General features: G+C 38.6%; 2 protein-coding genes across 5 annotated transcripts in view; one reads left to right on the forward strand and one right to left on the reverse strand.

Moving 5' to 3' along the window:
• Window positions 1-207: 207 nt before the first annotated feature.
• Window positions 208-24,455, reverse strand: part of LOC115622132 (guanylate cyclase 32E) — a 29,127-nt gene continuing 4,879 nt past the window's right edge. The window contains exons 2-17 of one of the 4 annotated variants that reach the window (XM_030515987.1): window positions 9,280-10,355; window positions 8,444-8,753; window positions 7,455-7,705; window positions 7,201-7,272; window positions 6,958-7,103; window positions 6,709-6,865; window positions 5,277-5,294; window positions 5,075-5,165; window positions 4,821-5,008; window positions 3,759-3,938; window positions 3,597-3,701; window positions 3,341-3,412; window positions 3,067-3,241; window positions 2,136-2,836; window positions 672-1,297; window positions 208-614 (exon numbers count right to left, since the gene is read on the reverse strand). In XM_030515987.1, coding sequence (XP_030371847.1) covers window positions 413-614; window positions 672-1,297; window positions 2,136-2,836; window positions 3,067-3,241; window positions 3,341-3,412; window positions 3,597-3,701; window positions 3,759-3,938; window positions 4,821-5,008; window positions 5,075-5,165; window positions 5,277-5,294; window positions 6,709-6,865; window positions 6,958-7,103; window positions 7,201-7,272; window positions 7,455-7,705; window positions 8,444-8,753; window positions 9,280-9,744 — 3,759 coding nt within the window. In that variant the 5' untranslated portion in view covers window positions 9,745-10,355 and the 3' untranslated portion in view covers window positions 208-412. Of the gene's footprint in view, window positions 621-671; window positions 1,298-2,135; window positions 2,837-3,066; window positions 3,242-3,340; window positions 3,413-3,596; window positions 3,702-3,758; window positions 3,939-4,820; window positions 5,009-5,074; window positions 5,166-5,276; window positions 5,295-6,708; window positions 6,866-6,957; window positions 7,104-7,200; window positions 7,273-7,454; window positions 7,706-8,443; window positions 8,754-9,279; window positions 10,356-24,455 lie in introns of all 4 variants that reach the window. The other 3 variants (XM_030515985.1, XM_030515989.1, XM_030515988.1) reach the window with 3 other exon arrangements.
• On the forward strand, window positions 17,869-20,189 carry LOC115622283 (lipoprotein lipase). Its single transcript, XM_030516185.1, has 3 exons — window positions 17,869-17,929; window positions 17,997-18,129; window positions 19,442-20,189. The coding sequence occupies exons 1-3, from the start codon at window positions 17,869-17,871 to the stop codon at window positions 20,145-20,147; spliced, it is 900 nt and encodes a 299-aa protein (XP_030372045.1). The 3' UTR covers window positions 20,148-20,189.

Here is a 24,455-nt window from a genome sequence, read left to right on the forward strand (position 1 = left end):
AATTGATCTCGGAAATATTATTATTATATTACATATACTTTTATATACTTGTATATATAATATCTTTGTTATTATTTTAGTTTGCTTAATTTTCCCCAAAATTGAAATTGAAAGAAATAGACTTCACGAATTGTTATTTATTGACAATACGAGTACATACATACGTATAGAGGTGCTAATTGTATTTTAATTAGACTATATGCTAATGCAAAAATTGGTTTAAACAACGACTAGATTTATAATCACTCACAATATGCTGATGTCGTAAGTTTTACTTAACCCATTAACAACACTAAAAGCAACGGACAATTGCCGAACAGTGCAACGATTAAGATGATCGGCCAAAGATACTGACAACAAATTCTACTAAGATTCCTGTAATTGGATAATAAGTGCTTCTTTCCCCTCAAGATCAGACCTCTATATGATTCAGTAATAGCGGCGTATTGGCTGTGGGATAGGAAGAGGGTCGTCGCTTGCGCTGCAGAATATCCATTTGTTCAATGCTTTGGCAGGATAGTGTAGACTCCTCGTAGCGCGAATGTGTGGAGCCGCCGGAGGAGCGGCGCAGTCCCGTATATGAATCCGTAATGACCTCCAGCAATGCCTCATCACTAAAACTGACATAGATATTATTTTAAAAATATAATTATAACATCTTATATAGCCACCTATGGTAACGATGGTGCTCCAATAGGCTGCCAGTGGCAAAGCGCAGTTTCTTCGGCGACTCCAGACTGGATGAGCGTGTCAGCGAATTGCGCGGCATGTTCTTCTGCTTGAGTGAGGAGCGTATGATGCCGTCATTGGCTTGGGCCTGTAACTGTGCCTGCTTAATGGTGCCTTGAATGAACTTGTTAAGAGCCCGTGAGCCTCGCCTTTGCGACCGTTCGTAGGTGCGTCTGGTACGCGCCTCCTCATCCTCGCCCAGTAGCCAATAGGTGCGTTGTTCGCCCTTGCCCTTCATCGAGATGACACCGCGCTCCAGAAACTGGTAGCCCCCCAATCTGTCCAGCAGCTGGCGACACTGCCAGCTACAGTGAATCTTTAGAGGCACCCCACTGGATTCCATGCGTGAGGCCGTATTCACAGTGTCCCCAAAAAGGCAATATCTTGGCATTTTTAGACCCACAACGCCCGCACACACAGGACCTGTATGAATCCCGATGCGCAGCAACAAACGATTGGTGGGTCGATGCCGGATCTTGAACTCGGATACGGCGCTAAGCAAATGCAGTGACATGGTGGCGATTTCGGCAGCATGCAAGTCTCCATTTCGTATTGGCAGACCTGAGACCTGAAGCGTAAGAAATTATATACAAGTATAAGTCTTAAGGGAACAGATAAGCCATAACTCTGAGATAGTCTCTTTGCGCGTTCGAGCAAAACATTAGGGATCTTCAAAAGTATGAGTACGAGGATCACTTTGAAAAGTCTTTGTAGTTGGGATTTTATAATCTCTAGATATATAAAATAGTTTGTCCTGACTGATTGACAAAATCCCTCTCACACTGAAAGTGAGCACTAAGAAGGGGTTTTTCAAAATTCGAACTCCAAAGGGGGGAAACGGGCTCCAACGTTTGCATGAAAAATCTACAAATTTTATCCGAATAACTTCAACCTCAGTTTGTATACTCTCATAAAGAATACAAGAAAAGCTGCTTACTTGGTTTCTCGTTTCTGGGGTCAGAATTATAGGGATTTTCCCGTGGAAAAATCGGGACACGAAAAGCTATGTGCAATCGACGCAAGAGCTAACGATAAAAGCTAGGAAGCTGAAATTTGGACACACTGAAAGTGAGCACTAAGAAGCGATTTTGGAAAATTCTAACGCCAAAGGGGGGAAAACGGTCTCCAAAGATTGTATGAAAAACCTGCAATTTTCATTTTATTGGCTTCAAACTTGGTTTGTGTAATCTATAAAAGAATTAAAAAAAAACACTGCATACTTGATGTTTCACAATTTTTCCTGGGGCATGAAAAAGGAGGGTTTTTCCGTGGAAAAATTGAAACACAAGCTGAAATTTGAACTCAAGTATCCCATCATAGTGTAGGTGAGCAGGATTTTGGTAAATTCGAGCTCCAAGTGGGGGGAAACGAGATCCAAGGCTTGTTTACAATATTTATTAACTTACCACCATATAAGCATCACCAATGGTCTCAACCTTGTAGACATCGTAGTGCCCGATGATGGAATCAAAGCAGGTGTAAAGATCATTGAGAAAGTCAACTACCTGTAGGGGTGAGCTCTCTGCCGACATGGCCGTAAAGCCCACAATATCGCTGAAATAGATGGTCACTTGCTCGTAGTGTTCGGGATCAACTTTGTGACCCTTTTTCAGCTGCTCGGCAACGGGACGTGGCAGCATTTCTAATAGCAGTGCGTCAGTCTTCTTCTTCTCCTCCTGCAACTGATCCGTGCGCTCGTCGACAAGCGCCTCTAAGTTATTCGCATATTTCTCCATCATCGCCATCATGTTGTCGAATATGTTGGGACGCATGCCCTTGCGCAGAGGTCGCAGCTTGGCGCGTATGGTCTTGAAGTCGGGACGCTCCTCGGGCCGCTCAGACCAGCACTCGCGCAAACATTCCCGCACACAGTCAAAGGCCGTCTCTAGCGGTTGCAGAGATGGTCGATAGGGATGTTGAACGTCTTGTGGTTGCAAGACCTTCTGCAGGCACTGCATGGGCGTAAGACCCGTCTCGCCGAAGGGACCCCGTCGCACATGCATCTCGTAGAGCAGGATGGCAAAGGAGTAGGCATCGCCACGCTGCGTTCCCACAACCAGAGAGGAGGGGCCCTGACGCAACAGTTCGGGCGCCCGATAGAGTAGCTCTGAAAGCAAAAAAGAAACGAATGAAATAAAAGAAGAAATATTGAATAATAATATGCGATAATTCAATAATGAACGATTGAGTTTAAGGCCTTCAAAATAGGTTATATATTGAGACGCCGAAAACATCACTAGTCTCTCGACATTGGATAAATTTAATAATTTAGATTCCACATTATTTGCTCGAATTCGAAAACGCCTGAATATGGAATAGAGTGCGAGGGCAACTTACTCAGACATTTGCTCGACATGTGCTGCATATCCGTGGAGCTGTCCTCAATGCCCTGCTTAAAGGCAAACAAACCGAAGTCCGTCAGCTTTACCACCCAGCGAGAATCGACGAGGCAATTGGATGTACACAGCGAGCCATGGAACCGTATGGGCGACTCATGCAAGTAGATGACACCCTAGAATTGTGAGAATGGAGTGGGAGTGGAGAAGGAAGTATGTAGAAGTTAAGACGGGGGATGGAAGCCATTAGTATAATGTTACACACTGGTACTCACGCGTATAATGTCCGCCACCATGGAGGCAATGAACATGTTGTCCAGCTTAACGTCCTCATTCTCAAGTATGTCCTGCAAAAGGCATAGGAATAGGAGAGATGTTAAACGATGTAATCAGAACCCAGTATACAGCGATGTGTATAACTATTTTGATTTTGAATTCAAATGATTTATGAAACTGATTCGGGAACTAAGTGTACTTCCGATTAAACCAAATATTTAAACAGACCAGTATACTATATAGGGAGGAACCTACTTTAAGACTGCCGCGCGTGCAATACTCGCTGATGATGCAAATGTTGGGCGGATCCGTGCAGGCCCCAATGAAGGCGCATATGTTGTCGTGACGCGCATCCCGCAGCTGCAATCAGAGAACAGGACTTAAGCAGCAGCAGCATAATAAAAGGATACCACTTACCAGCTTCAGCTCCTTCTTCATCTCACGCGTAATGTCAACGCTCTTCTTGCGCACCTTTTTAATGGCATACAACTGTCCCTTGTACAGCCCAATGGGCGTAAAGATGGTTGTGTACCGGAAATCCGCATCGGGATTGGAGCTCAGACTGACTTGGCTCGTGCGTATAAGTGGATGGGTGGACTGCAACAAAAAAAGGTAGAAAGACGCTTAAAGCCACTGTCAAAGCAAACAGTCGGAAACTCTGCCTGCTGGCAATAGAGATGTGTTGTTGCTAAATGCTAGATGCTCTATAAATGCGTGAAACCTGATCATATGACATGAGAAGGTTATTTAATTTGATCCTAATTTAAAGCACAGATATCTACCCAAATAATGACTGATAATTTCAATTTTTTCTTCAACATATTGTTCCCCTCTTCGATAAGATACAAACAATATATTTCATTGCTCACGTCTTTTTTACCATTTCTTGCATTATTATAAATAATCCTTTAAAAAAATCCACTAAACGCAATTACAAGAAAGATGCATTATAAATAAATAACAAGCATATTCTTCCGTATCCGCTTTATACTTGTAGTTCATTCTTTTATTATAAATATACCTTTTAAATCGATTAAATTAGAACATAAGCCTTTGAAGCTTTAGTTAATTAGTTAATTAATTTAATCTTAGCCCAAAATACGGATTCAATAAGATAAAATCTTTGAAATAAATTACGAAAATAATTAAAAATAAATTGTAAGTAAAGGTTCGAAAAGATTGCAATTATGTCAGGGCTCGTTTAGATGCACTTTTTATGTAGAAGTAGTTTGTGTGCCAATTATTTGCATATCTGAACAGAGCTTAAGCTTAAACTTTGCATTTGCTTCTTTTTTGTTTTGTTTTAATTCAGTCAGTCTGTTTGGCATGACAGTCACGTGCCCATCCCTAGGGTGCAATGTCATTATGTTAAATGCCATCATTGTGCGGCGACATGTGTCTTGTAGTCCTCCCTGTCCCATATTTCACATCCCACAGCCACAACCAAACCCACTAGCCCACTAGCAGCCCATAGCTTACACGCGTTTGCTTTTGGCTTTGCTGCTCTTTTTCATTCTCATGCATTTGCACTTCTCGAAAGTCTATCTTCCATAGTAAGCTGTCCAGCTCCTGCTCGTAGCGCCAGTTGCGATAAAGAACCAGGGAGACGAGGCCCAGAAGCAGCAACGCTCCGCCCGCAATGCCAGCTGAGATTTCGCCCGTGTAATCTGCAAGTGGTAAGTAAATATTTGATTGGAAATTCGGTCTCAACGTAAACGGTAGGAAGGACTTACTGACGCACTTCTCGCCGCCAAATCCGCAACGTGGTGCAGCGGCCGGAAGCACACCGCCCACCCACTCGATGTTGCCATACAAATTGAGATCCTGTGAATAGTTTGGGGATTAGGTGCCAAATGGGGAGCAGACAAATATTACTATACATACATACATACTATACATACATATATTCATAAAGATATGAGCCAATGCGCTTACCTGCGGCTGAAAAGTATGCTACACAAACGTGTGCATGTGTGTGAGCATGAGAGTGTGTGTGTGTGTGTGTGCAAGCAAACAGCGTGCAAGCGGAAATGTGCACAAAGAAAGGTTACAAAAAGAGAAGCTCAGAGATTAGGGATGTGAAGAATATGTAACAGTTATAGGTGATTTAATCACCAATATTAAAATTTTATTAAATATTATTAGTGAGCTGTAACTGAATTACGAATTAATTCCTATGGCTTATAGGTTTAATTTGTTAACAAAGAATGGACCGATTTATGATAATTTGAAAATAAGGGCTAAGACTAATAACTATGAGTCACAATTGATCTTGCACCTGAGATTGAGAAATATGGAAAGTAATTATTTTATTTAGGAAATTTGCATTAATATTTTCAAAACACATCTTTAACGACCTATGATTACAATACCTTTGAGGATATATATTCTAACCTCACACTTTTAAGAAAGCTATCGTAATGACTATCAACAGTTCTTTATTTTGCCATTTGTTGTTTAGGGAAAATCCTTAAAATACCTTTTAGGAGATAGATTGTACATAAGCATCTTCTAATTTTTGAGAAAACTATTTTGCTGAAAGTTTTGCTGTTTTATTTTTCTGAATTTAAATAATAATTTAATTGAAAGTGGTTTCCTTAAATTTTATAATTTTCAGCCAAGTAACTATTCCTTTCGCTCATTAACCGAAAACCCGTAGAATTCTTTACAAAATATTTTTTTTTTTAACATACGGTTAGAACTTTGTGAGAAAAAAAGTGACAGCTAGACATACGAATTATTTTTTAAAAGTCAAACAACGATATTTACATCGATCGTTTTTAAGTTGTCTTGTTAACTTACAACAGCATTCCTCACTGATTAGATGGATGAGACAAAAATTAACTTTTTAAATCCTCTTCATTGGTGTAATCCAGAATTATGTATACCTTGCTTTAAACAACAATAACACAAGTGATTTTTTTATGAAATTATCCGAATCTGATCAGTTGGGCGAAAAGAATAGTTAAATTTCTGTAGCTTCCGCAACCGCATCTATATAAAACGCACTAACAAAAACAAGTTTTCATCAAACAATTTATGCCAAATAAATTCAATTAATGCAGCCTATTAAAAGTTGAAAATCGCTTAACATTTTAAATATTGATTTGTATTATGAAACATTTTTGATGCAAATCTTTTACTTAACAAAGCGGGCATTTAAATGCGCTAATGAAGTCAATTACTATAATAACCAAATGTTTAAGCTACTAGGGAAACTGTTGTTGGCTTCCAAACGCGAGAAATGTCGCATTACAGACTGTTATTTTTAATAGGGAGCCACAGCGACTGCTCCAAGAGTGCTATATGCCTATGCGCCTATCAGTAACGCTCACTTGTGCACTCAATTCATCAAATCCATACTTACAGGCAACGCCTCACTGCTGCTGCCACCGCTGTGGCTGAAGGTGCCCGCCGGCACCAGACCCAGCACGCTCTGATTGCGACTGTTACGAGCCCAGCCACGCGCTAATACTGTATAGTTTCCCGCCGCATCGCCATTCTCATCGATGTAGACGTGGTAGCTGTGTAGCGTATTGGCAAAAGATTTAGTTCAATGGACAGTTGCCCTGCTGGGCTGTTATGATTCAGTTTTTTTTTTTTTTTTTGGACTCACCCCATTGCGCTCAAATAGCGCGATCCCTTGATGGCAGCCACAACGGCGGTGCCGTTTTTGGGTTTCTCGCCTGCCTCCAGAACGGTCAGTAGAGCATTTGCATAGAGATGCACGGCATCGTAGAGATACGCCGCCTCAGCACTAATCTGCTTGTCAAATTAGAGACGAAATCGAGGGGAAATGGTGTGAGTGAATTGGGTCGTTAGGCCGGCACAAAGGCCGAATGCGAAACTGTTAGCGAACCTGCTTGGCGCCACCAAAGAGACCCAGCGGATTGGGAAAATTGAATGGTGGACGTTCCATGTATTTGTTGACCTAGGCCAGGAATTGAGAACGAAAAGAGGAGATGAATAAAAAAGAAATCTAATAAATGTGCTCAAAAGCATCATAATTAGGCGTCTAAGCAGGCGGAGAACTAAGGCGCAGAGAACATCAATCAACGCCAACGAGAACCTCAAATGGCTGTCAGAGTGGACAGCTGCGGGTCGTTGGCTTACCTCATTGGCGAACGTGGCAAAAGAAGTGGGCGCTGTGGGCAGTATGCCGAGATACGATTGAAAAGCTTGTCCCGCCACCTCCTCCACCTTCTCCAGCAGCAGTCCACGCAGATACTTGTCCGGATTAGCCGGCTCATACTGCTCAATGTCAATACCAATAACGAAGTACTCGCCTCTGGCCAAGAGGCCACGCCGCTGAAGACTCACCATAAGGCCAACATGCTCGTAGTAATGACCAAGTATGAGATAGACTACAAAAAGAGAGACTAATATTAGTCAAGGATTTTGTGTGTTTTTTAATCGGATAAACAAATAAGTTATACATTTAATATATTTTTAAATTTATGCTCCAACGGGTAAAGTATTAATATTTTTGTCTTAGTGTTTAAATTTAAACTTCAATTGGGGTTTTCCACAAAATTGCCAAAACTGAAACTCAAATTTCTTCATGAAAAATGTCAACAGACAATACAAATATTTGCAATAATGTTTGGCTAAAAGTTTGGCAAACGAGTGAAGAGATAAAAAGCATGGTCCGTCAATCAATCTAAGCTTTAAAACGTCACCAATATCGATTTAGAAAATTTTAGCACTGACTAGAAGTATCTTCAAAGAAAATGTAAATAGCAAATGTTTATATAAAAAACAAAATAGTTATGAAACCCGCTGAAAAATAGACAGAAAACCCGCGGTTCATGCACGCATCTTTAAACTACCGCTGATTTTTGTTTACAATCATAATTTAAATTTTGCCAGCTGGTCTACTTGGTTTCGTCACAGAAAAGGTTGCCGTCCAGCATTAAAAACCCTCACCCTCAGTTTCACTTGAAGAACTCACAAAATTGTATACTTTTTAAAAACAAACCCACCCTCTTCAATAAAACATTATTTCAAATCATTTGCATTTTTGAACGAAACGTTTACGCCTATTTTCATTTTTTCTTTACTTATGGAAAACAATATTTTTTCAAAATTAGAGACCCACTCACTGCGTGTATTGGCATGGGTTTGCTCCACCAGCGTATCGAAAGGATTGGACATGAAGCCATGATGATAAATGGTATTCCAGGTGCGGATATCTCGCACGGTAACGCCCGCACTTTCCAATGTGTTGAGTATAGTTTCGGCCACGGGCTGATACTGGCTGCTAGGATCATCCAAATAGAGAAAACTCACTTGTGTCCAGTTGAAGGCCAACAGAAGCGAGACGACGGATTTGGAGATTTGTGTGTCCGGGGGACGCGTGCGTGCAAAAGTGGGAAAGTCCAGCTTATTGGAAGTATCACGATGTGTGCAGTACTGGGAATGGAGAAATGCTATTAATATATACTCTTACTTATACTCTTACTTTTGAAATCAATTTTTTACATCTTAAAACCTAATAAGCAGTAATACTCGTAGTATGGAAATGTAATAATATATATAATCAGCTTGACAAAATAAATCAAGAATCAGCTAGAAAATGTAAGAGCATTTAGTAGCGAACGAAAATGTACGTATAAGGTATTTCGATGCAATATTCGACCCAATAACTATAGGGATTAAAAAAAAAAAGGCTTTGCTGTGCTAATCAATTATTGCCAATATCAGGAATTAAGATTCTAAATAAATAGCGGCTCTTTATTAAAATGATTAAATTTGCTACCAAAATGGAAATGTTTTAAAGGAAATACTTTCAATTTAAGTTTGTAGAACATATTTCTTTATAAAAAGAAACCTTTATAAACGATTTTTTACAGTTGAACCCTCTGGATACTACCATTTGCTTTGAATAATCTTATTAGAAAATCAATTTTCTGTTAATTCATCACTAAAGAAGACTTACATAGGAAATCATGGGTAAGTTAAAGGCAGCTGCCATGCGTCCCTCATGCACGCATGTCTCCTGCGGTCCAATATATGCGGCCACCTGCTGGGTCCACAGAGCAGCCGTTTGACGTATGCTGGCTACCTCGTCGCCATATGTTTCGGCGACAATGAACTCCAGGGAATGCCCCAATGCGCCCAATCGGCCAGCATTGACCTGCTCCACGGCCAATGAAATGGCGCCCGAGATGGTAATACCGGGACGTTGATAGTCCAGATTGCCCGGACGACGTTGCGAGCCGGTAAGATAGCCCAGTGTGAAGACCTCGGCATGGCAGGGTGACGAGGCAACAAGCAAATAGAGCAATAGTAGCAGCAGAAGCACTGGCAGGGACAGGAGCAGTGAAGATGGCGTATGTGATGGGCGTTGGGGCGTTGGTTGATGGAAAAGCAGCGCACACATAACGCGTGCCCAGCTGGGCATGTAGCAATGGGAGAGAGGGAGTCACGAAAACAGCTCCCAATTGTTCTGCTATGTAACAAGTTCTCTTTGTATTTTCTTGCAATTTTAACGTTTAATTAAAATGACATTGGGCAGCGGCAGTGGCAGTGGCAGTGTCTGTAGATGTGACTTCGGCTGTGACGTTGATGGCAGCTGTTTCGGTTGCTGTTGTAATTCCTTTGGCATATTGTTGCAACACTTTGTTTGCACATTTTGCATTTCCCAGTTGGTGACGTGGATGTTTTCCAGCTTTTAATTACAGTCCCTACTCCTCTTCAGGCTTGAAATGGTAGCCACTTCTATTTACTTATAGTATTTATGCCTTGTTATGTACATATATTTAATGTTGTGTGCTGAAATTACTTTAAGCTCTGTTCTTTGTTGCTTTCTTGCGTTTCATTTTCCCACACACGGCCATACGCACACATACGCACTTAAATACACACACCCTCGCTTGATTTATGCGCTAGCGCTTATAATGTAGCATACTTTTGTGCTGCTTCATTAAAGTTAGTTTATGTGTGCTCATTGATTGTCTTTGTTGTTCCTTCCCGTTGCTGTTGCTGTTGATGTTGCTTTTGTTTTTGTTTCTGCTGTTGTACAAAGAAAAAAGAAAGAGGACCAAGTTAGAGAGTGGCCCATTACATTTGACTTATGAACGAAATTAAAGCAACAGCAATATGGACAATTTAAAGGACATTTTAATCAGATGATAATATAGTATTTTGTTAAAACCCACCAACAACTTTTAAATGTTTTCTTTTTAAGCTCAAGTTTGGAATACTATAAAAACAGTACGTCGTGTCTACAGGCAGATTAACTTTTGTGCATATAAAATTGAAAGTTAGTTTTCTCTTGAAATGTTCAAATTATTGTAAAAAAAATTTGTAAATAATTTCATAATTTCATATTCGAATTGCATGGCACTTTCAATTTTGTGTTTAAAAATCGTTAAGGTTACGCTTTTCACTCTTTAAAAGCCAATTATCGGGCACAAAATGTGTTCTAATTTCAAATATTTTACCGAATGCCTATAAAGATTAATTTAATTTTGTTTTTAAATTCCAAAACTACAAGTTAAGCATAGTTAAGCTATTCTTTAGAAAAAATAAGAAGGCCTTTCATAATCTCTTTTTCAACGATTGAATTTATTTTTATTACTCGAAGGTTACGTCGTGCTTTAAGTTCTTAGCTGTCTTCATTTTTTCTTAAGAAATATCCAAAACATTGTCATTATTTAACATTAAATTAAAGACATTTTTCTGACGCTTAAATTTTTTCTCTTCTCTCTCGTTCGTTTGAAAGACAGCCTCAAATTATGATAAAAAGCATTAGAATGAAGCTTTTGCTGCATTCAAAAATATACAATTATTTTGAAAATATGCGCATCGCGTTTTCTGAACTGTCTTGTCTCTTTTATTTAGGTCGCTGCCTTATCCGACATACGTTTCAATTTGGACGCACTTCGCTTGCTTGAACGAGCTTTGAAAATGCATTAATAAAAACATGATATCCGCATATGCGTCCTGACGTTATTTATTTTTTATTTTTTACCCACATCGCACACACTAATTGATTTCGAGTGTCGAACCGAGTTGAGCAACTGATTGATGCTGATGGCGTCGCTGGCAGCGTCTACATGAGCGAAGTGTCAACAGGCATTGATACGCCATAGCCACAGACATTCAAACACACACACACACACACATACACACATACTTGAACAATATCCCGAGCGCATTTTTTCAGCTCTGGCAAAGCCAACAAAGTTATGAAATTTTTATGAGAAATTGCCGCACATCAAATACTTTCGCTTGCTAAGTTTGTTGCTTATACACGGAAGCTGCAGGGCGATGATAGCAAGTTGAAGCGCAGTATCGCAACCCCAAGTCTTGTGTCTTCATTTTTCTACCCCCCGCCCTCATCGGCCAATCTGTGTTTGCCTCCCCATCCTACTCATTCTTCTTTGACTTTGCTTGTTCAATGTCTTTGTTTGCCTTTTGTCTGACTGTTTGTCTGTTTGCCTGTTTGTCTGTTTGACTGACTGGATGGCCGACTATTGTGGGTTGCATGCCCTGCTGATTGCTTCGTTCTGGCACTTTTTTCTCCAACTGTCTGCCATTGTCTGGCACCCCATGCGTATGCGTGATATTGACAAATAGGGGAAACCCTTGGCCAGTGCAGCAACTCATTTGTAATTTATTATATTGACTCGACTTGGAGTCGACTCACTTCAAAGTTGGCATGCCTTGGCATATTGGCTTAACCTGCTTACCCACCACCCCATTATATTTCATCCCCTCCCGCCATGAATTTCAAATCAAAGCCGAAGCAATGCCAATGCTTGGCAACCTTTGATTAAACGGCTTATTTGATTCTCTGTGTCCGTTGCCATAAAAGCTGAATTGTGGCTTATTTTATTCAATTTCATAAACGCTTTATGTTTGTTGCTTTTCTCTTGCTATTGCGTGTTAGTTTAGTGGCCCGTTTATGCAAATAAAAGTAAATGACGCTGCGCCCTTGTTCGACACTGTTGGCTGTTAGCTGTTGCCTGCCTTTTATAAATGAGCGTGCCGTTGGCGTCGTTTAATAGCCTGCCTAGTCATAAATTTGGGGTAAGCTGGCGCGGCTTGACATGCTCGAGGCTTTGGTTAATTGCTTGCCTGCTCCCGCTTGCACTTGACAGACAATTACAAAAGCCATTTATCCAAAGCTTAAGCGCAACTTCATGTTGCCATGTTTAAAATATATGCGTCAGTGCGAATTGAATAGAAAGAGAAACTTCCGGTCCCATAATCGTGTACTACTACGGTTGGGACAGCTTACTTTTAAAATGCGGAATGCAGGCAGCATCTACAAATTGTTGTCGTTTGAGTTGCTGTACTTAGCAGCTAAAGAATTGTTTAAGGATTCTGTTGAGGAGAATATATACAGAGTCTAATAAGTAGGCCATCAGATGGAACAATATAATACTGAAGTTATACTTGTACATATAATGAATACAACTTTTATTCATCAAAGAAATACATTGAATGCATTCTTTTAACCAACTAACTACTTGAGGTACTTCAGATGGTTTCAATAAACTAAGATAGTTTCTTCGAATTAGTTGCAATAGCAATTAATTGTTATTTTTGGTTTAAACACTCTTCATTCTGCACAAACATAAATCAATTATTTACACTGAATTCCATTTAATGCGATTTCAATTTTTAATTTGGTCAAGTATTGCTGCAACGCATCCGCACATAATGAAATTATTGGCTCTCTCGAGCACACACAATTAAATCCTGACGTTGCCCCACAGAGTGCATTTAATAATTCACTTTCTGAAATGGATTGAAAACCGATACCCGACTGAGGCATTAAAGGCAATTAAAAGGCAATATGAAGTTAAAGCAACAGGCAATAAACCGTCTGTATAAAGCTAACAGCAAGCAATGATTACGGCCGACAATAGCACGCATACAACAATCATAAAGTAAATGCAATCACATGTATGGATAGCTGCAATTTTCTCACAGGAAACGACGACAACAATAACAACAACAACAATGGCGGCAACTCATTTGCATTTACAACTCGCCTGGGAACTCGAAGCTGATGTGAATACATTCACGCACACGCCTCTCTAGTTGAGGATGTGTACGGGCATGCACGTGCGTGTGTGTGTGTGTGTGTGTGTGTGTGTGTGTGTGTGTGTGTTCTGTATATACCCTGCAGTCAGAAGAACGAGTTTCAAGGCATCCATCAGACTATGAGTTACTGGTGACTAATAACTTGACTTGGAATTGGTATTCTCAGAGTTTTCAGAGACTCCACAAAAAATAAGTACACTACACATATATCGTAATCAGTCTCATTCGACGCTTTACTTATGAATGCGTGGAACGTCATTGATATGTACTTATTTCATATAATATTACAATATATTACAATTTTGTTTAAAATAACTTATTTTGCAATTGGTTTAAATTCCTTAGATATCTTCGGATTTTTCTGAATAAGCAGCTTATTTTCGAAAGAAGGAAATGGAAGACTCTAAACGAGTTTAAGAGTCCGCACACAAACCCCTTTAGACCTAAAAAAAATTGTGTTACTTAGAAATATCTATTTAACAAATAAAAAACTTTTTTTGCCTGACTCTAAGCTGGGGTTAGACCGTCACTAGAATTCCCAACCAGATTGAGCTTTTGCTGAATCGTTTCCCAATTGTAGAGAAGACTATTGAAAAAAAACTGACATTCATTTTTATTCTTGTCAGTTTATCCAAAGCGTCTTTGATCTAGCATTACATTATAAAGACTTGCTAAGCTGCAAATGTTAAAATTATCAGCGTTCAGTTTCAAATAAAATTAAACCACACTTACAAATTTCCCTTATTGCGAGTTGAATTGCTTTTGCCTCAAAAATGGTTGAATTAGATAACGATTGTGGTTATTGCCACATTCCACTAATTTTAGTACAAATGTTGGAGTCGCGTCCGCAGTACAGCTGGGTGCACTTATTTTCGAATGCGTTGCAGTTGAGAAGTACGCCATTATATGCACATTAACTCTGTCATCAATGCAGTCAGAGAGCGCATAAATTATGGTTGGTGGGCAAAGTTAAGTGTCAGGGGCGTAATACATACTATTAACATATTAATGTGCACCACACAGTCATATTATATTATCTCGATATAAGTTCCTGCATCTAATTATGAAGAACACTTTTCAATAAATTGATTCGCTGAGCGCATTGATGACACATTCCGCTCTAAGACACTGACAAGAAATATTAATTGTTATTTTAATAAACGATATACCTTTTCGCATTTATTTAGAAGCGCTGTAGAATTCAAACTAAACCAAATAATTGAAGGCTTTGTCAGTATTTGACAGTATTTGGGCAATAACAATGGATATGCTTTTGGCATTCCTGCACTTCCTCATCTCTGCAGAAGTCTTTCGATGTCTAGCCCCACCACAGCAGAGACTTTAATTCTTCTCAGTTTCAGAAGAGCTGCCGTTCTTTAGAGACGGCCCGAAGCTATCGTAAAGATTGCTTATTAATCTCGTGATAATCATAACCTATCAACCAATTCTAATTCCTCTTCATTTACATAACTAACTTAACAAATATATAAAAAAGACCAAATCATTTAACATCATGCGTATAGTAGTAATGAGTGATTTGATATCTATCTTCCACTAAATTACCGGTCATTCCTTTGACTTCTATCTACTCCGCTCCCTAGAGTCAGGTTCCTTCGTTGTTGATGTCATCAGCTTTGAAATGGTGCTGTGACCCAACACCGCACACGTTTCCTGCCTAATGAATTGAACTTGGCCGTCACGCTTCTACAATTTCAGGCCATCTACACTTGCCTACAATACAGTTGTTACTCCATATCCCCTTTTATGTATCTATATATATATATATATAGGTGTGCGTGTGTGAATCTGTCATTTAAACGGCTGCCACACATATCCCAAGTCAATTGCTATGCAAACAGCACCGTTTGTGGCTGTCAGCTGTTGTTGTTATTTCTGCTGCTGTTGGTGATGCTGATGCTGATGCCGCTGCTCAGAGTATGTGGATGTTGATATTTTTTCTGCTGCTGTTGTTACTGCTGCTGTCATTGTTGTGCTACATGGCTACATGGCTACAACGCTGATAAATATCTACAGTGAACCAATTAAGTTAACGTACGCAGCTTACAGTCTGTCTGGGCAATGCAACCACTGCGGCTCACAAAACTAGAACAAAAGGGTCATTACTCTTTTACGGAACAGAATATTTACAGAAAGAAAAGGCTTAAGAGTAGACTAAAAAAGTTTACGTACACTATCTTCTTAGACTCGTTTTATCTCGTTTTTAAAGATAATGACCGACAATATAATGACAATATCTGGGTTGAAGTATTTAAACGCTAATTTCTAGGTTGTAATAAAATGTCAAAATTGGTCTTGATTGAGGAATTGCAGAAGAATTTAAAAATTAAATTTGGAAATTAAAATCATTTTGGACAATTTAAGAAATTTATCGTGTGGGAAATTTGAAAAATTTAATTTGGGGCTGAAAAATCGAATATCAATAGAGAAACTAAGTAAGCTTCTAGAATTCAAAAATAAGTCTTCAGCACTATGAAGGACCCTTAACATGAAAATTGAGAAGTCAGGTGAATTTTGGGATAATGCCATATTTAGTAAAAAGCCCTAGAAACATTATTACAGTGAATAGAGATCAAATGATGTGAAGAAAGGACAGAGAGGATTATGGCGGAAACGTGTGACGGAAAAAGCTGAAGTGGCAGAACCTGTATTTATGGAGACAACAAAGGACACAGTCTCTTGTTTTAACAAGATAATATTATCAATATACAACAACAGTTTCACACACACGCACAGTCCGCAGCCATTAATATAATCGAGCACCGCTGTAGCTTATTGGAAAGGAGTCAAAGGCGGCTGTTAAAGAAAAATTGGAATTTGATTTAAAATAATCTTAAGTTCGTTTTAAATAATGCTACCTATATTTTACAGGAAAAACTTTTATTTAAGCAAATTTGTGACAATAAGGAAGGAGATTTTGTCAAAAAACTCTGATGTATGTATACTTTATTGATTCACTGTACACACAACCATCTACTAACTGGCTGTAATTTCAGGTTGAGAAGGTTCGCAAAACGCTAAACATGCCACACATTCAAATGTCAGATCGTGTGATGTGTGCGCCATGTAGAAGTGGCAACTACGGGTATTTCTGTGAATTGCAAAATAGCAGCAGCAGCAGCAACAACAACAACAAGAACGAACATTCGCACAACTACAACTCGTTTCATAGCCACTTGGAAATTAACTTAAGCGCCGTCAAGTGAGCTGTCAAAGCAATTGAATACAATTTGTTGCTTACGCGCATATTGCAGCGCAAATTGAGCCAAAAGCTAGAGCCAAATTGCCGACGCCGACGTCAATGCCGATACAGACGCCACGTGCTGGATGTTGCCAGATTGGAGGGGTCTGTGGTGTGGGCGGCCACTGCTTAAAATGCAACGCTGCACTTTTGATTAATTTGACAAATTACCGGAGCAGTCAGCGGAGGGGCGGAGGCGACACAACATGGCCATAAATAACAATTTGTGTCTTAATTTTCGTGTGAAAACTAAAAGAGCAAAAACTCAAATTCAATTCATGGCATGAATTTTAGTTATGTCAGGCTGGGCTTAGCCGTTTACGAATAAAAGTTATACTCCAAATAGGAGTGCAAATTCGCTTGAATACTAACATTTAATTCCATTTCTAGCATTTAATTTGAGGGATCTTCTCCTATCCGGAAATGGACCTCTTGGATTGGGGGAAACCACCCATCCGGACGTTCGCCAACTCCGGTCTCTTGGATTGGTGAAAACAACCATCCACCAGCACCAAGGCAATTCTTCCAGCCGCCATTCCACACCGCCAGCCAATTAAACCACTAACCCATAAGCGGGTCCGAACTGGTTGTGAATTACTAACAAAATGTGTAAAAAAAATTAAATTAAAACTGGTTGTGAATTACTAACAAAATTTCTAAAAAAAAAAATTAAATTAAATTAAAATACAAAAATTCCATAAATTTGGTAGAAATAATTCAAACCATTTTATAAAAAATAAATTAATATTGAATAAATAATAAATGAATAATATGAATAATTAATAATATAATACATGTATATATAATAATTAACTAACTAATATTAAGAGTGGTCGAAATCAGCTTAAATTTTGGCAAAAGAACAAAGATCGTAGATATGTATCAGTAAAAAAAAAAACAATTATTGCAAAAAACACTTTTGACCCGTAAGTCTTTGGATAGTTAATCAAACGATCAAAAAACTTAAAGTTGAAACAACACTGATGAGTAATTATCGGTATCCCTTACATCGGCGTCTGAAGATTTTCCGTAACCCATTTAGTCGGCATGAAAGTCAGTATATCGCCTAATGATAAGTGCTGTCATAGAAATTATTACCCAATTGTGGGTCATAAACCATGCCGCTATAGTTATACTTGTAATCTAATCAACGATATCAATTGTATCAGTGAATTCGTTCGCTGCCGAACTATTTTAGTTGTTTACAGAATGCGCTGGCCAGAGGAACACATTTTTGTCTGCTGTCTGCTTTTATTTGCAGCCACTTCAGGTGAGTATATTATAGTAATTAACTAACTTTAAAGATATTGTCTATATAAATATCCAAACCCTTGCAGTGGTGCAGACCCAATCTGAAAAGGCGCCCAGTTATTTGCTTTACACGCGACGCAATCAGCAATCCCCGCAACGTATTGAGGCGGAGGTGGAGTCGTTGGTGCGCAGTTCATTTTTTGCCTTGGAGCCCATTGTGTAAGTTTTTATTTAAAAAGAGAATTCTTAGCTTGAAGCAGTAAATTCTATACAAAATTAAAAGTCAGCTTAAAGTAATGGGAACTATGATATAGGTTTTCGAATTCGTGCGAACCTGTTAAGATTTATTTGGCGAAAGGCACAAATTTGCATCAAATTATCGATTCATTCATAGAAGGATATTGAAATTATTTCGAGAAAATCTCTCTCTCTCTCTCTCTTCGATTTAAGCGAAATAGGAAATCGGAACAAGTCTGATTAAGTAAAAAAAAATTATTAGTCAGATAGTCATAATAGTAAGATAACGTACTTGTATGTTTTGAAACTAACAGTCCAGAATAAAACATGAAATAATTGAAATAATTGTTGTATTACGATTTCCAAATTATTGTATTATTCATTAGCTTTTTAAATTCTATTTTGCGTTTTAAATTCTTTAAGGTTTTTAAAAGTTATGGCTAAAGAGCTAAAATTACAGAAGCGCAGTTTTATGATTCCGATTTTATAATGTTTAATTGGAATAACTTGCTGGCTTTATCTAATATCTTTCTACAACATCTGCTCGAAAAAGTTGTAAAAAAAAAGGAAAACACACATTTTAAAAAACGATAAACAAAATATATTTATAGAACTGGTTTAGCTTAAAATTGTATCGAAACAATTGTGTTGGATGTAAGGAAACTTCCAAAGAAAATTATAAGATTGAAACCGAAACGAGTCAAAGCTTATTGGCTTTAGCTAGTATTTGTTTTTGTTTATACATAATAAGTATGTATTCTTTTTTGAAAACACTATTAAATATTATATACACATGACGTATTAAATTCATATTTCGTGTGTTTTTTTATTTGTACATATATATACTATACAATAAAATAGACTAAAGTCTATTTTTATTTTGAGAAGAACCAATCTATTATGTCAAGTTTATCTTCCATTTTCTTCGTGGCTTACTTTTGTGAGATTTTTGTTTTTTGTTTTGTTTAAATTTTTAATTTATAATAAATAACATTATTTAGAGTACTCAGAGTACTGAACAATTATTTCGTCTGATTGCTGTAAGAAGAATTCAGAAACGAAACTATATTCTTTTTAAGGCAATAATTTAAAATATTGTTCTAACTGTGACGACACTTTCATGGCAAGGAATACACGAATACAAGAAAAAGTTACTCCATCCTTTAAACCATCATAAATGTTTCATGCGTTAATACGTAGCTATAAAGCGAGTTGTTATTTAGAAAAAAATGGAATGCCTCATCTTGTTTGACTGTATCTTTAAACTAGTGCCGTAATCTCTTTGTCCTTGCAGGCTATCCATACCAAGATGGCAGGGCGGCGACAGCTCTGCTTTGGAGCATACAACTGTGGTGACTTCGCAGCTATCCCTGCGTGCTTGCAATGTATTCGCTGTGGACCTAAACAATGTCACCGATGAGCAGCTTATAGTTGAGAGCCTAAGCCGATTGATTTTGTTGTTGCAACAACATTTCGATGTGCCACTGCGAGATTTTTTGCTCGTGGGCTTCGATGCGGGCGCCCATTTGGCCGGCGCTGTGGGTCAGCTGGTGGGGCAGGAACTCAATCAACAGCTGCCACACATTACAGCCTTGGATCCCAGCGCCATCGGGCACTTGAAACACGAACTAAGTGCAGCCGATGCAGCGTTTGTGGAAGTCATACACACCAATGGAGAGAACTTGGGCACGTTGCAACGCCTTGGCCACATAGACTACTATCCAAATGGTGGACAAATCCAGCCAGGCTGTGGAGCTGAGGCAGCCAGCTGTGCTCATGAACGCGCTCTGCTGTTGGCACTGGAGATGTGGTCACCGGAAAATGACTTTATCTGTGCACTGTGCAGCAGCGTTGAGAAACTGAGTGGCTCGGCTTGCCGCTGGAGCACGTTGCGCATGGGAGCTCCCGAGACTGGCAAGGACCAAGAGGGAATTTACTTTTTGGAGACGCAAAGTGCGGCCCCCTATAGCAAGGGTGCCTATTATATAAGCTTTCTGTAAGGCGCGACACCAACATGAATAAAGGCGATAAACAAAACAAAAGAAATTGCCTCTCGGTCATTAGTCATGGCAGGCGAGCAGCAAGTGGGAATGCTGTTCACACGTATGTACATATTTGTAGTATGTATGTATGTATGTATGGATATATGTATGTGCGTGCCTTGGGTCTGGCTCGGTTGACTGTCATCAAATTGATGCATGTCAGGCGCGCGAGTCATTCATTATTCTCAAATCAATTTCTGGGCGCGCGTGCACTCATTGCGTATACGTAATGGGAGCTGGGAACCCCGCTGAGCGACAGGCGCGTGATACTTTTTAGGTATCACCAGTCTCTTAAGGACTTCCCCCAAAAATGTGTAACTACATTAATAATAATATTGAAATTATTAAACATAGAAAGTTCTTTAATAAGCTGTACGAATGGTATGAGAACAAGAATAACAACAGAGTGAAATTAAAATAAAACTTGGAGCTTGGGTAAAACAATTGCAAACAAAATGGAAATTCTAAGAATTATAGCAGTTATAATAAATTTGACAATAAATTTAAGTGTCCTTCCTTGGATTAAGTGTAAGTCTGCCAAATTTGAAGATTACGTTTTAAAATAAATGGAAACACGTACAATCGAATACTTGTTACTCGTCTTTTCAAGCTGATCAAAAATATGTATATACTTCCTAAGCGCCTCCTTCTTGGTCTTCAAAAAATATGCTTTTACCCTTCGTGTGCAGTTTTAAAAAATATTGAAATAAATTATTGGGACAAAGTATTTATATATCAACCATTTAATCGTTAAAATGATAAATTCTATATTAGAGAGTGATCATAACAAGTATTCAACACTTAAATTTCACGTCACAATCATCATAACAGAACGCATGATTAAACAAATGCAATGCTAGCATATAATTTAATATTTCTTAAATAAAGAATAAAATTTATATACAAAAAAAATTTGATAATAATTTATGAGAAATGCAATAATAATTATGAGAAAATATCGAATAAATAAATAAATAATGAACAATTTCATCTTCACTTTTAAAAGATTCGTCAAATGCTTCTTCTTTTTTACAGAGCACAAGAAACGTAATAATATCGGCTTCATCCATAAATCCCGAACACACCAAAAATATTTGTTTGAATAGTCACCTGTGCCAGGACCATGTGGAATTGAAAAAATATAAGATATAGAGTTTCCTGCACCATTTGGATAAAAGAAAAGCTTCCATCATTTTCCAAATGCTGACATCATCAACATTTTTGACATTCCGATGGACATCAAATCTTAGGAAATTTATATTAAAATGTATACTTTCAATAAATTAAAAACAAAAAGAATCATTTCAAAAATTCTCACACGCTTGCTGCTTTGCAGTCCAATTCTTTTGGCACACTTATCGCATCGCACATTCGTATACGCCCCTCTGTAGCCCTGGCTCTCACATTCATGTCTGCCGCCAATCTCTACATTCTACATTCTACATCAGCTGCTGTCGCTGCTCTTTCTAACAAAAATTTGTCAACTTTTTCGTTCTTTTTTGTTTTGTGCTGGCAACATTTTTGCATCATTTTACGCTTTTTGTCAATATTGATGTTGTTGTTGCTGTTAAAACAACGAATATCGTCCCTCGTTGTTGTTTATTGTGGATGCTGCGTTGTTATTTTCGTGTTTTTTTATTGTTGTGACTTTTTTGTCACTTTTTGCGCATATTTGTGCGTTATTATAAAGAAATTCTTGTGCAAGTTTTGCTTGACGTCGATTTGGAAGCAGACGGCTCTCGCCGCTATCATTGCCATTGCCAATGCATGTTTCTTCCTCCATGCTTCCCTATCCATTCCCTTTGCGCTGCGTGCGTGACAACTTGAAAATGGTAAGCAAAGAAATAAACGCAAAAGCTGTCACAAATTGCATTTAAATATGCTCTGCATAAAGTTTATCTCGCCAATGCGGATGTGACATTTATGTGAAAGCTTGTTTTACTTTTAGCCATGACGAGCAGCTGAATAAGCCAACAAATTGACTGCGGACTTGCTGCTCTTGGCAGAGAGACTTACGCACGCACGTAATTTTTTTTTTAAACCCCCAAACGAAATAAATTGAATTATGGCAACAATTCTGTTCAACTTTGGCTAATTTATGACTGTTTTCATTTATTTCGACTAACAAACAATTAGCTAATTGCTCCTAATATTATAAACCCAATCATGATTAATCGATTCGCTGATAAAGCAAATAAGAAAGCAAGTTCTTTGTTTAATTTATGCGCGCGCCCAAAAGTGGGCAACGGTTTATGTTGTTGCCTTTGCTCTCTAATTAAAAATGATGAACGTGTTGCTTGGGAAAGGATATAGAGCAAAGAAAAGGATTGCTAAGGCAGCATAAGGGTGCTGAACGATGGTGAAAGGAGCAAGTTCTTGTAAGCAGCTTTGTCGACTGTTGTTTTCTGTTGACTTCGCTGCTGTGTGAGCTGCAAAACTTTTGCAGCTAATTGTCGCATCATTAAGACTTAATCAAGTGATGATGTTGACCGAGAACGTTGCATTCTGGCCAAAATGAAGAGGACAAGGGCAAGATACTTGGATTAAGTCCACAAAAGGTGCGCAGTTGGAAACGGGTGAGCAGAAGTAAAAGTACAGCAGCAGTCCGCTCCGAATTAAATAAATGAATGATGATAAACTGAATGAAATAGTTTTCGTACTTTCTTGGGAATTGCATTGACAGATACTTAATTTCAGTAATCTATTTCAGAGTCACACATTTGGTTCTTCTAAGCTTAACATAAGACTCTTTAAGTATAAAGAGTTGTAGACTCATTAGACATTTTTTTATATTTTTTATTTATGAATCATATCAAATATTATTAGTTTAATACTATCAGGGCTGTTAACAATTCCGTCAACTGTCGTTTTGTATATTTTCGGATGAAATATAAACATTTATTGAGCATTTATTAAAGCTCATTAATGATGAAATTTTATTGGTTTATTTCTAATCTCAGCAGCATGATGTGACAGCCAAGAGCTTGGAAAGATTTTAAACTGTATTGCAATCATCTTTATCAACACTTTTTACTAACATGGTTTATTTTGATTGTGATTATGATTTTTACTTATAATGATAGCTAACTAGTGTGCTGATTTTAACTGTTGTTCGCATTTTTACATATCTACATCTCTACTTGATAGAAAATTTGTGATTTGCTGATACTTTGTTATTAAAATCATATTAACCAATTAATAAAATAACTTTCTGGATAATATATAACCTAAGTCCATTTTGCAAACAGTTTTCCTTTTACAATACGTGCTGGCATCTCTCTTCTATAATTACTGTGAAGAGCTGCTACCGTAAGAAGTTAAACTAGTTACGTGTCTGTTCATTTAAAGTGAACCTGGAGGGTGCCAACTATCTGTCTGCTTTCAGACAAAGTTCAACTAAAGTTGCTTTTCTACTTGAGGATTTCTTGTTGACATGCAGTCATGAGGTTGCCGTTGAAGTGCACCCCTCCCGTGAAATAAGAGCAGCTTGTTTGTGGAGGTTTTCCATCAACTTCCAGCCACTTATCAACATCGCATCCGCACATGCGGGCAATCTCTGCATACGAATGTCCATGCAGCATATGTCGCACTAAACTTTTTCAATAACATCAGCATAATGTCCTCTTCGGTAAGCTCCTGCGGCTGATCCTGCTGCTGGTTCAATGAAGTTAGTGGCAATTCAGATTTATGGCGTCTGCTGCTGAACGCCGGCAGGAATCTGAAATTCATCACCAGCTATGCGGGTTAAGCGGGCTCTAAGCCACTAGGCGCGATTGGCAGTGTCAAAGCGGCTTAGCTATCGTCTCTACACTGATAATTGTAATTTGCCGGCACATGGTGATGCCGTGGAAAACGACGAAGCCACCACAAAGTGCAAAAGATATGGCGGGTCGTTTAAATCTCAGATTCAGGCATTAAATGCCTGGTCATAAAATACAAGTACACGCACACAAGAACCCACACACAAGCACACATACACACACTCAAGCTGACAGAGCATGGACCAATAATTTGTAGTTGTAGTTGCTTGCGCATCGGTATGTGTAGCGGTTTGTGGCTTGTGGCTGAGACCCGACCCACTTGATAACACCGCCAATAGAGTCCCATTAGCATGCGTCGTCTTCACGTTTTTCGATGTCGTTTTGTTTGTGTAGCTATTAGAAGTCATCCCTTGCGCCTTCTCTCTTCCCCTTCTTCTCCCCGAAATTTATGGCAACAGAAATTAAGTCTCAACAATTTCGCTAGGCGCTGCCTTTTTCGCTTTTT

This window comes from Scaptodrosophila lebanonensis, unplaced genomic scaffold, assembly GCF_003285725.1.
Source record: "Scaptodrosophila lebanonensis strain 11010-0011.00,11010-0021.00 unplaced genomic scaffold, SlebRS2 tig00000043-arrow-pilon, whole genome shotgun sequence".
NCBI classification, from domain to species: domain Eukaryota; kingdom Metazoa; phylum Arthropoda; class Insecta; order Diptera; family Drosophilidae; genus Scaptodrosophila; species Scaptodrosophila lebanonensis.

Bases quoted from the DNA above. Each gene is read 5' to 3' on its own strand.
- LOC115622283 (XM_030516185.1), top strand. From the start codon at position 17,869: ATGCGCTGGCCAGAGGAACACATTTTTGTCTGCTGTCTGCTTTTATTT. The intron at 17,930-17,996 runs GTGAGTATATTA...AAACCCTTGCAG, and splicing joins TTTATTTGCAGCCACTTCAG to TGGTGCAGACCCAATCTGAA. The intron at 18,130-19,441 runs GTAAGTTTTTAT...TTGTCCTTGCAG, and splicing joins TTTGCCTTGGAGCCCATTGT to GCTATCCATACCAAGATGGC.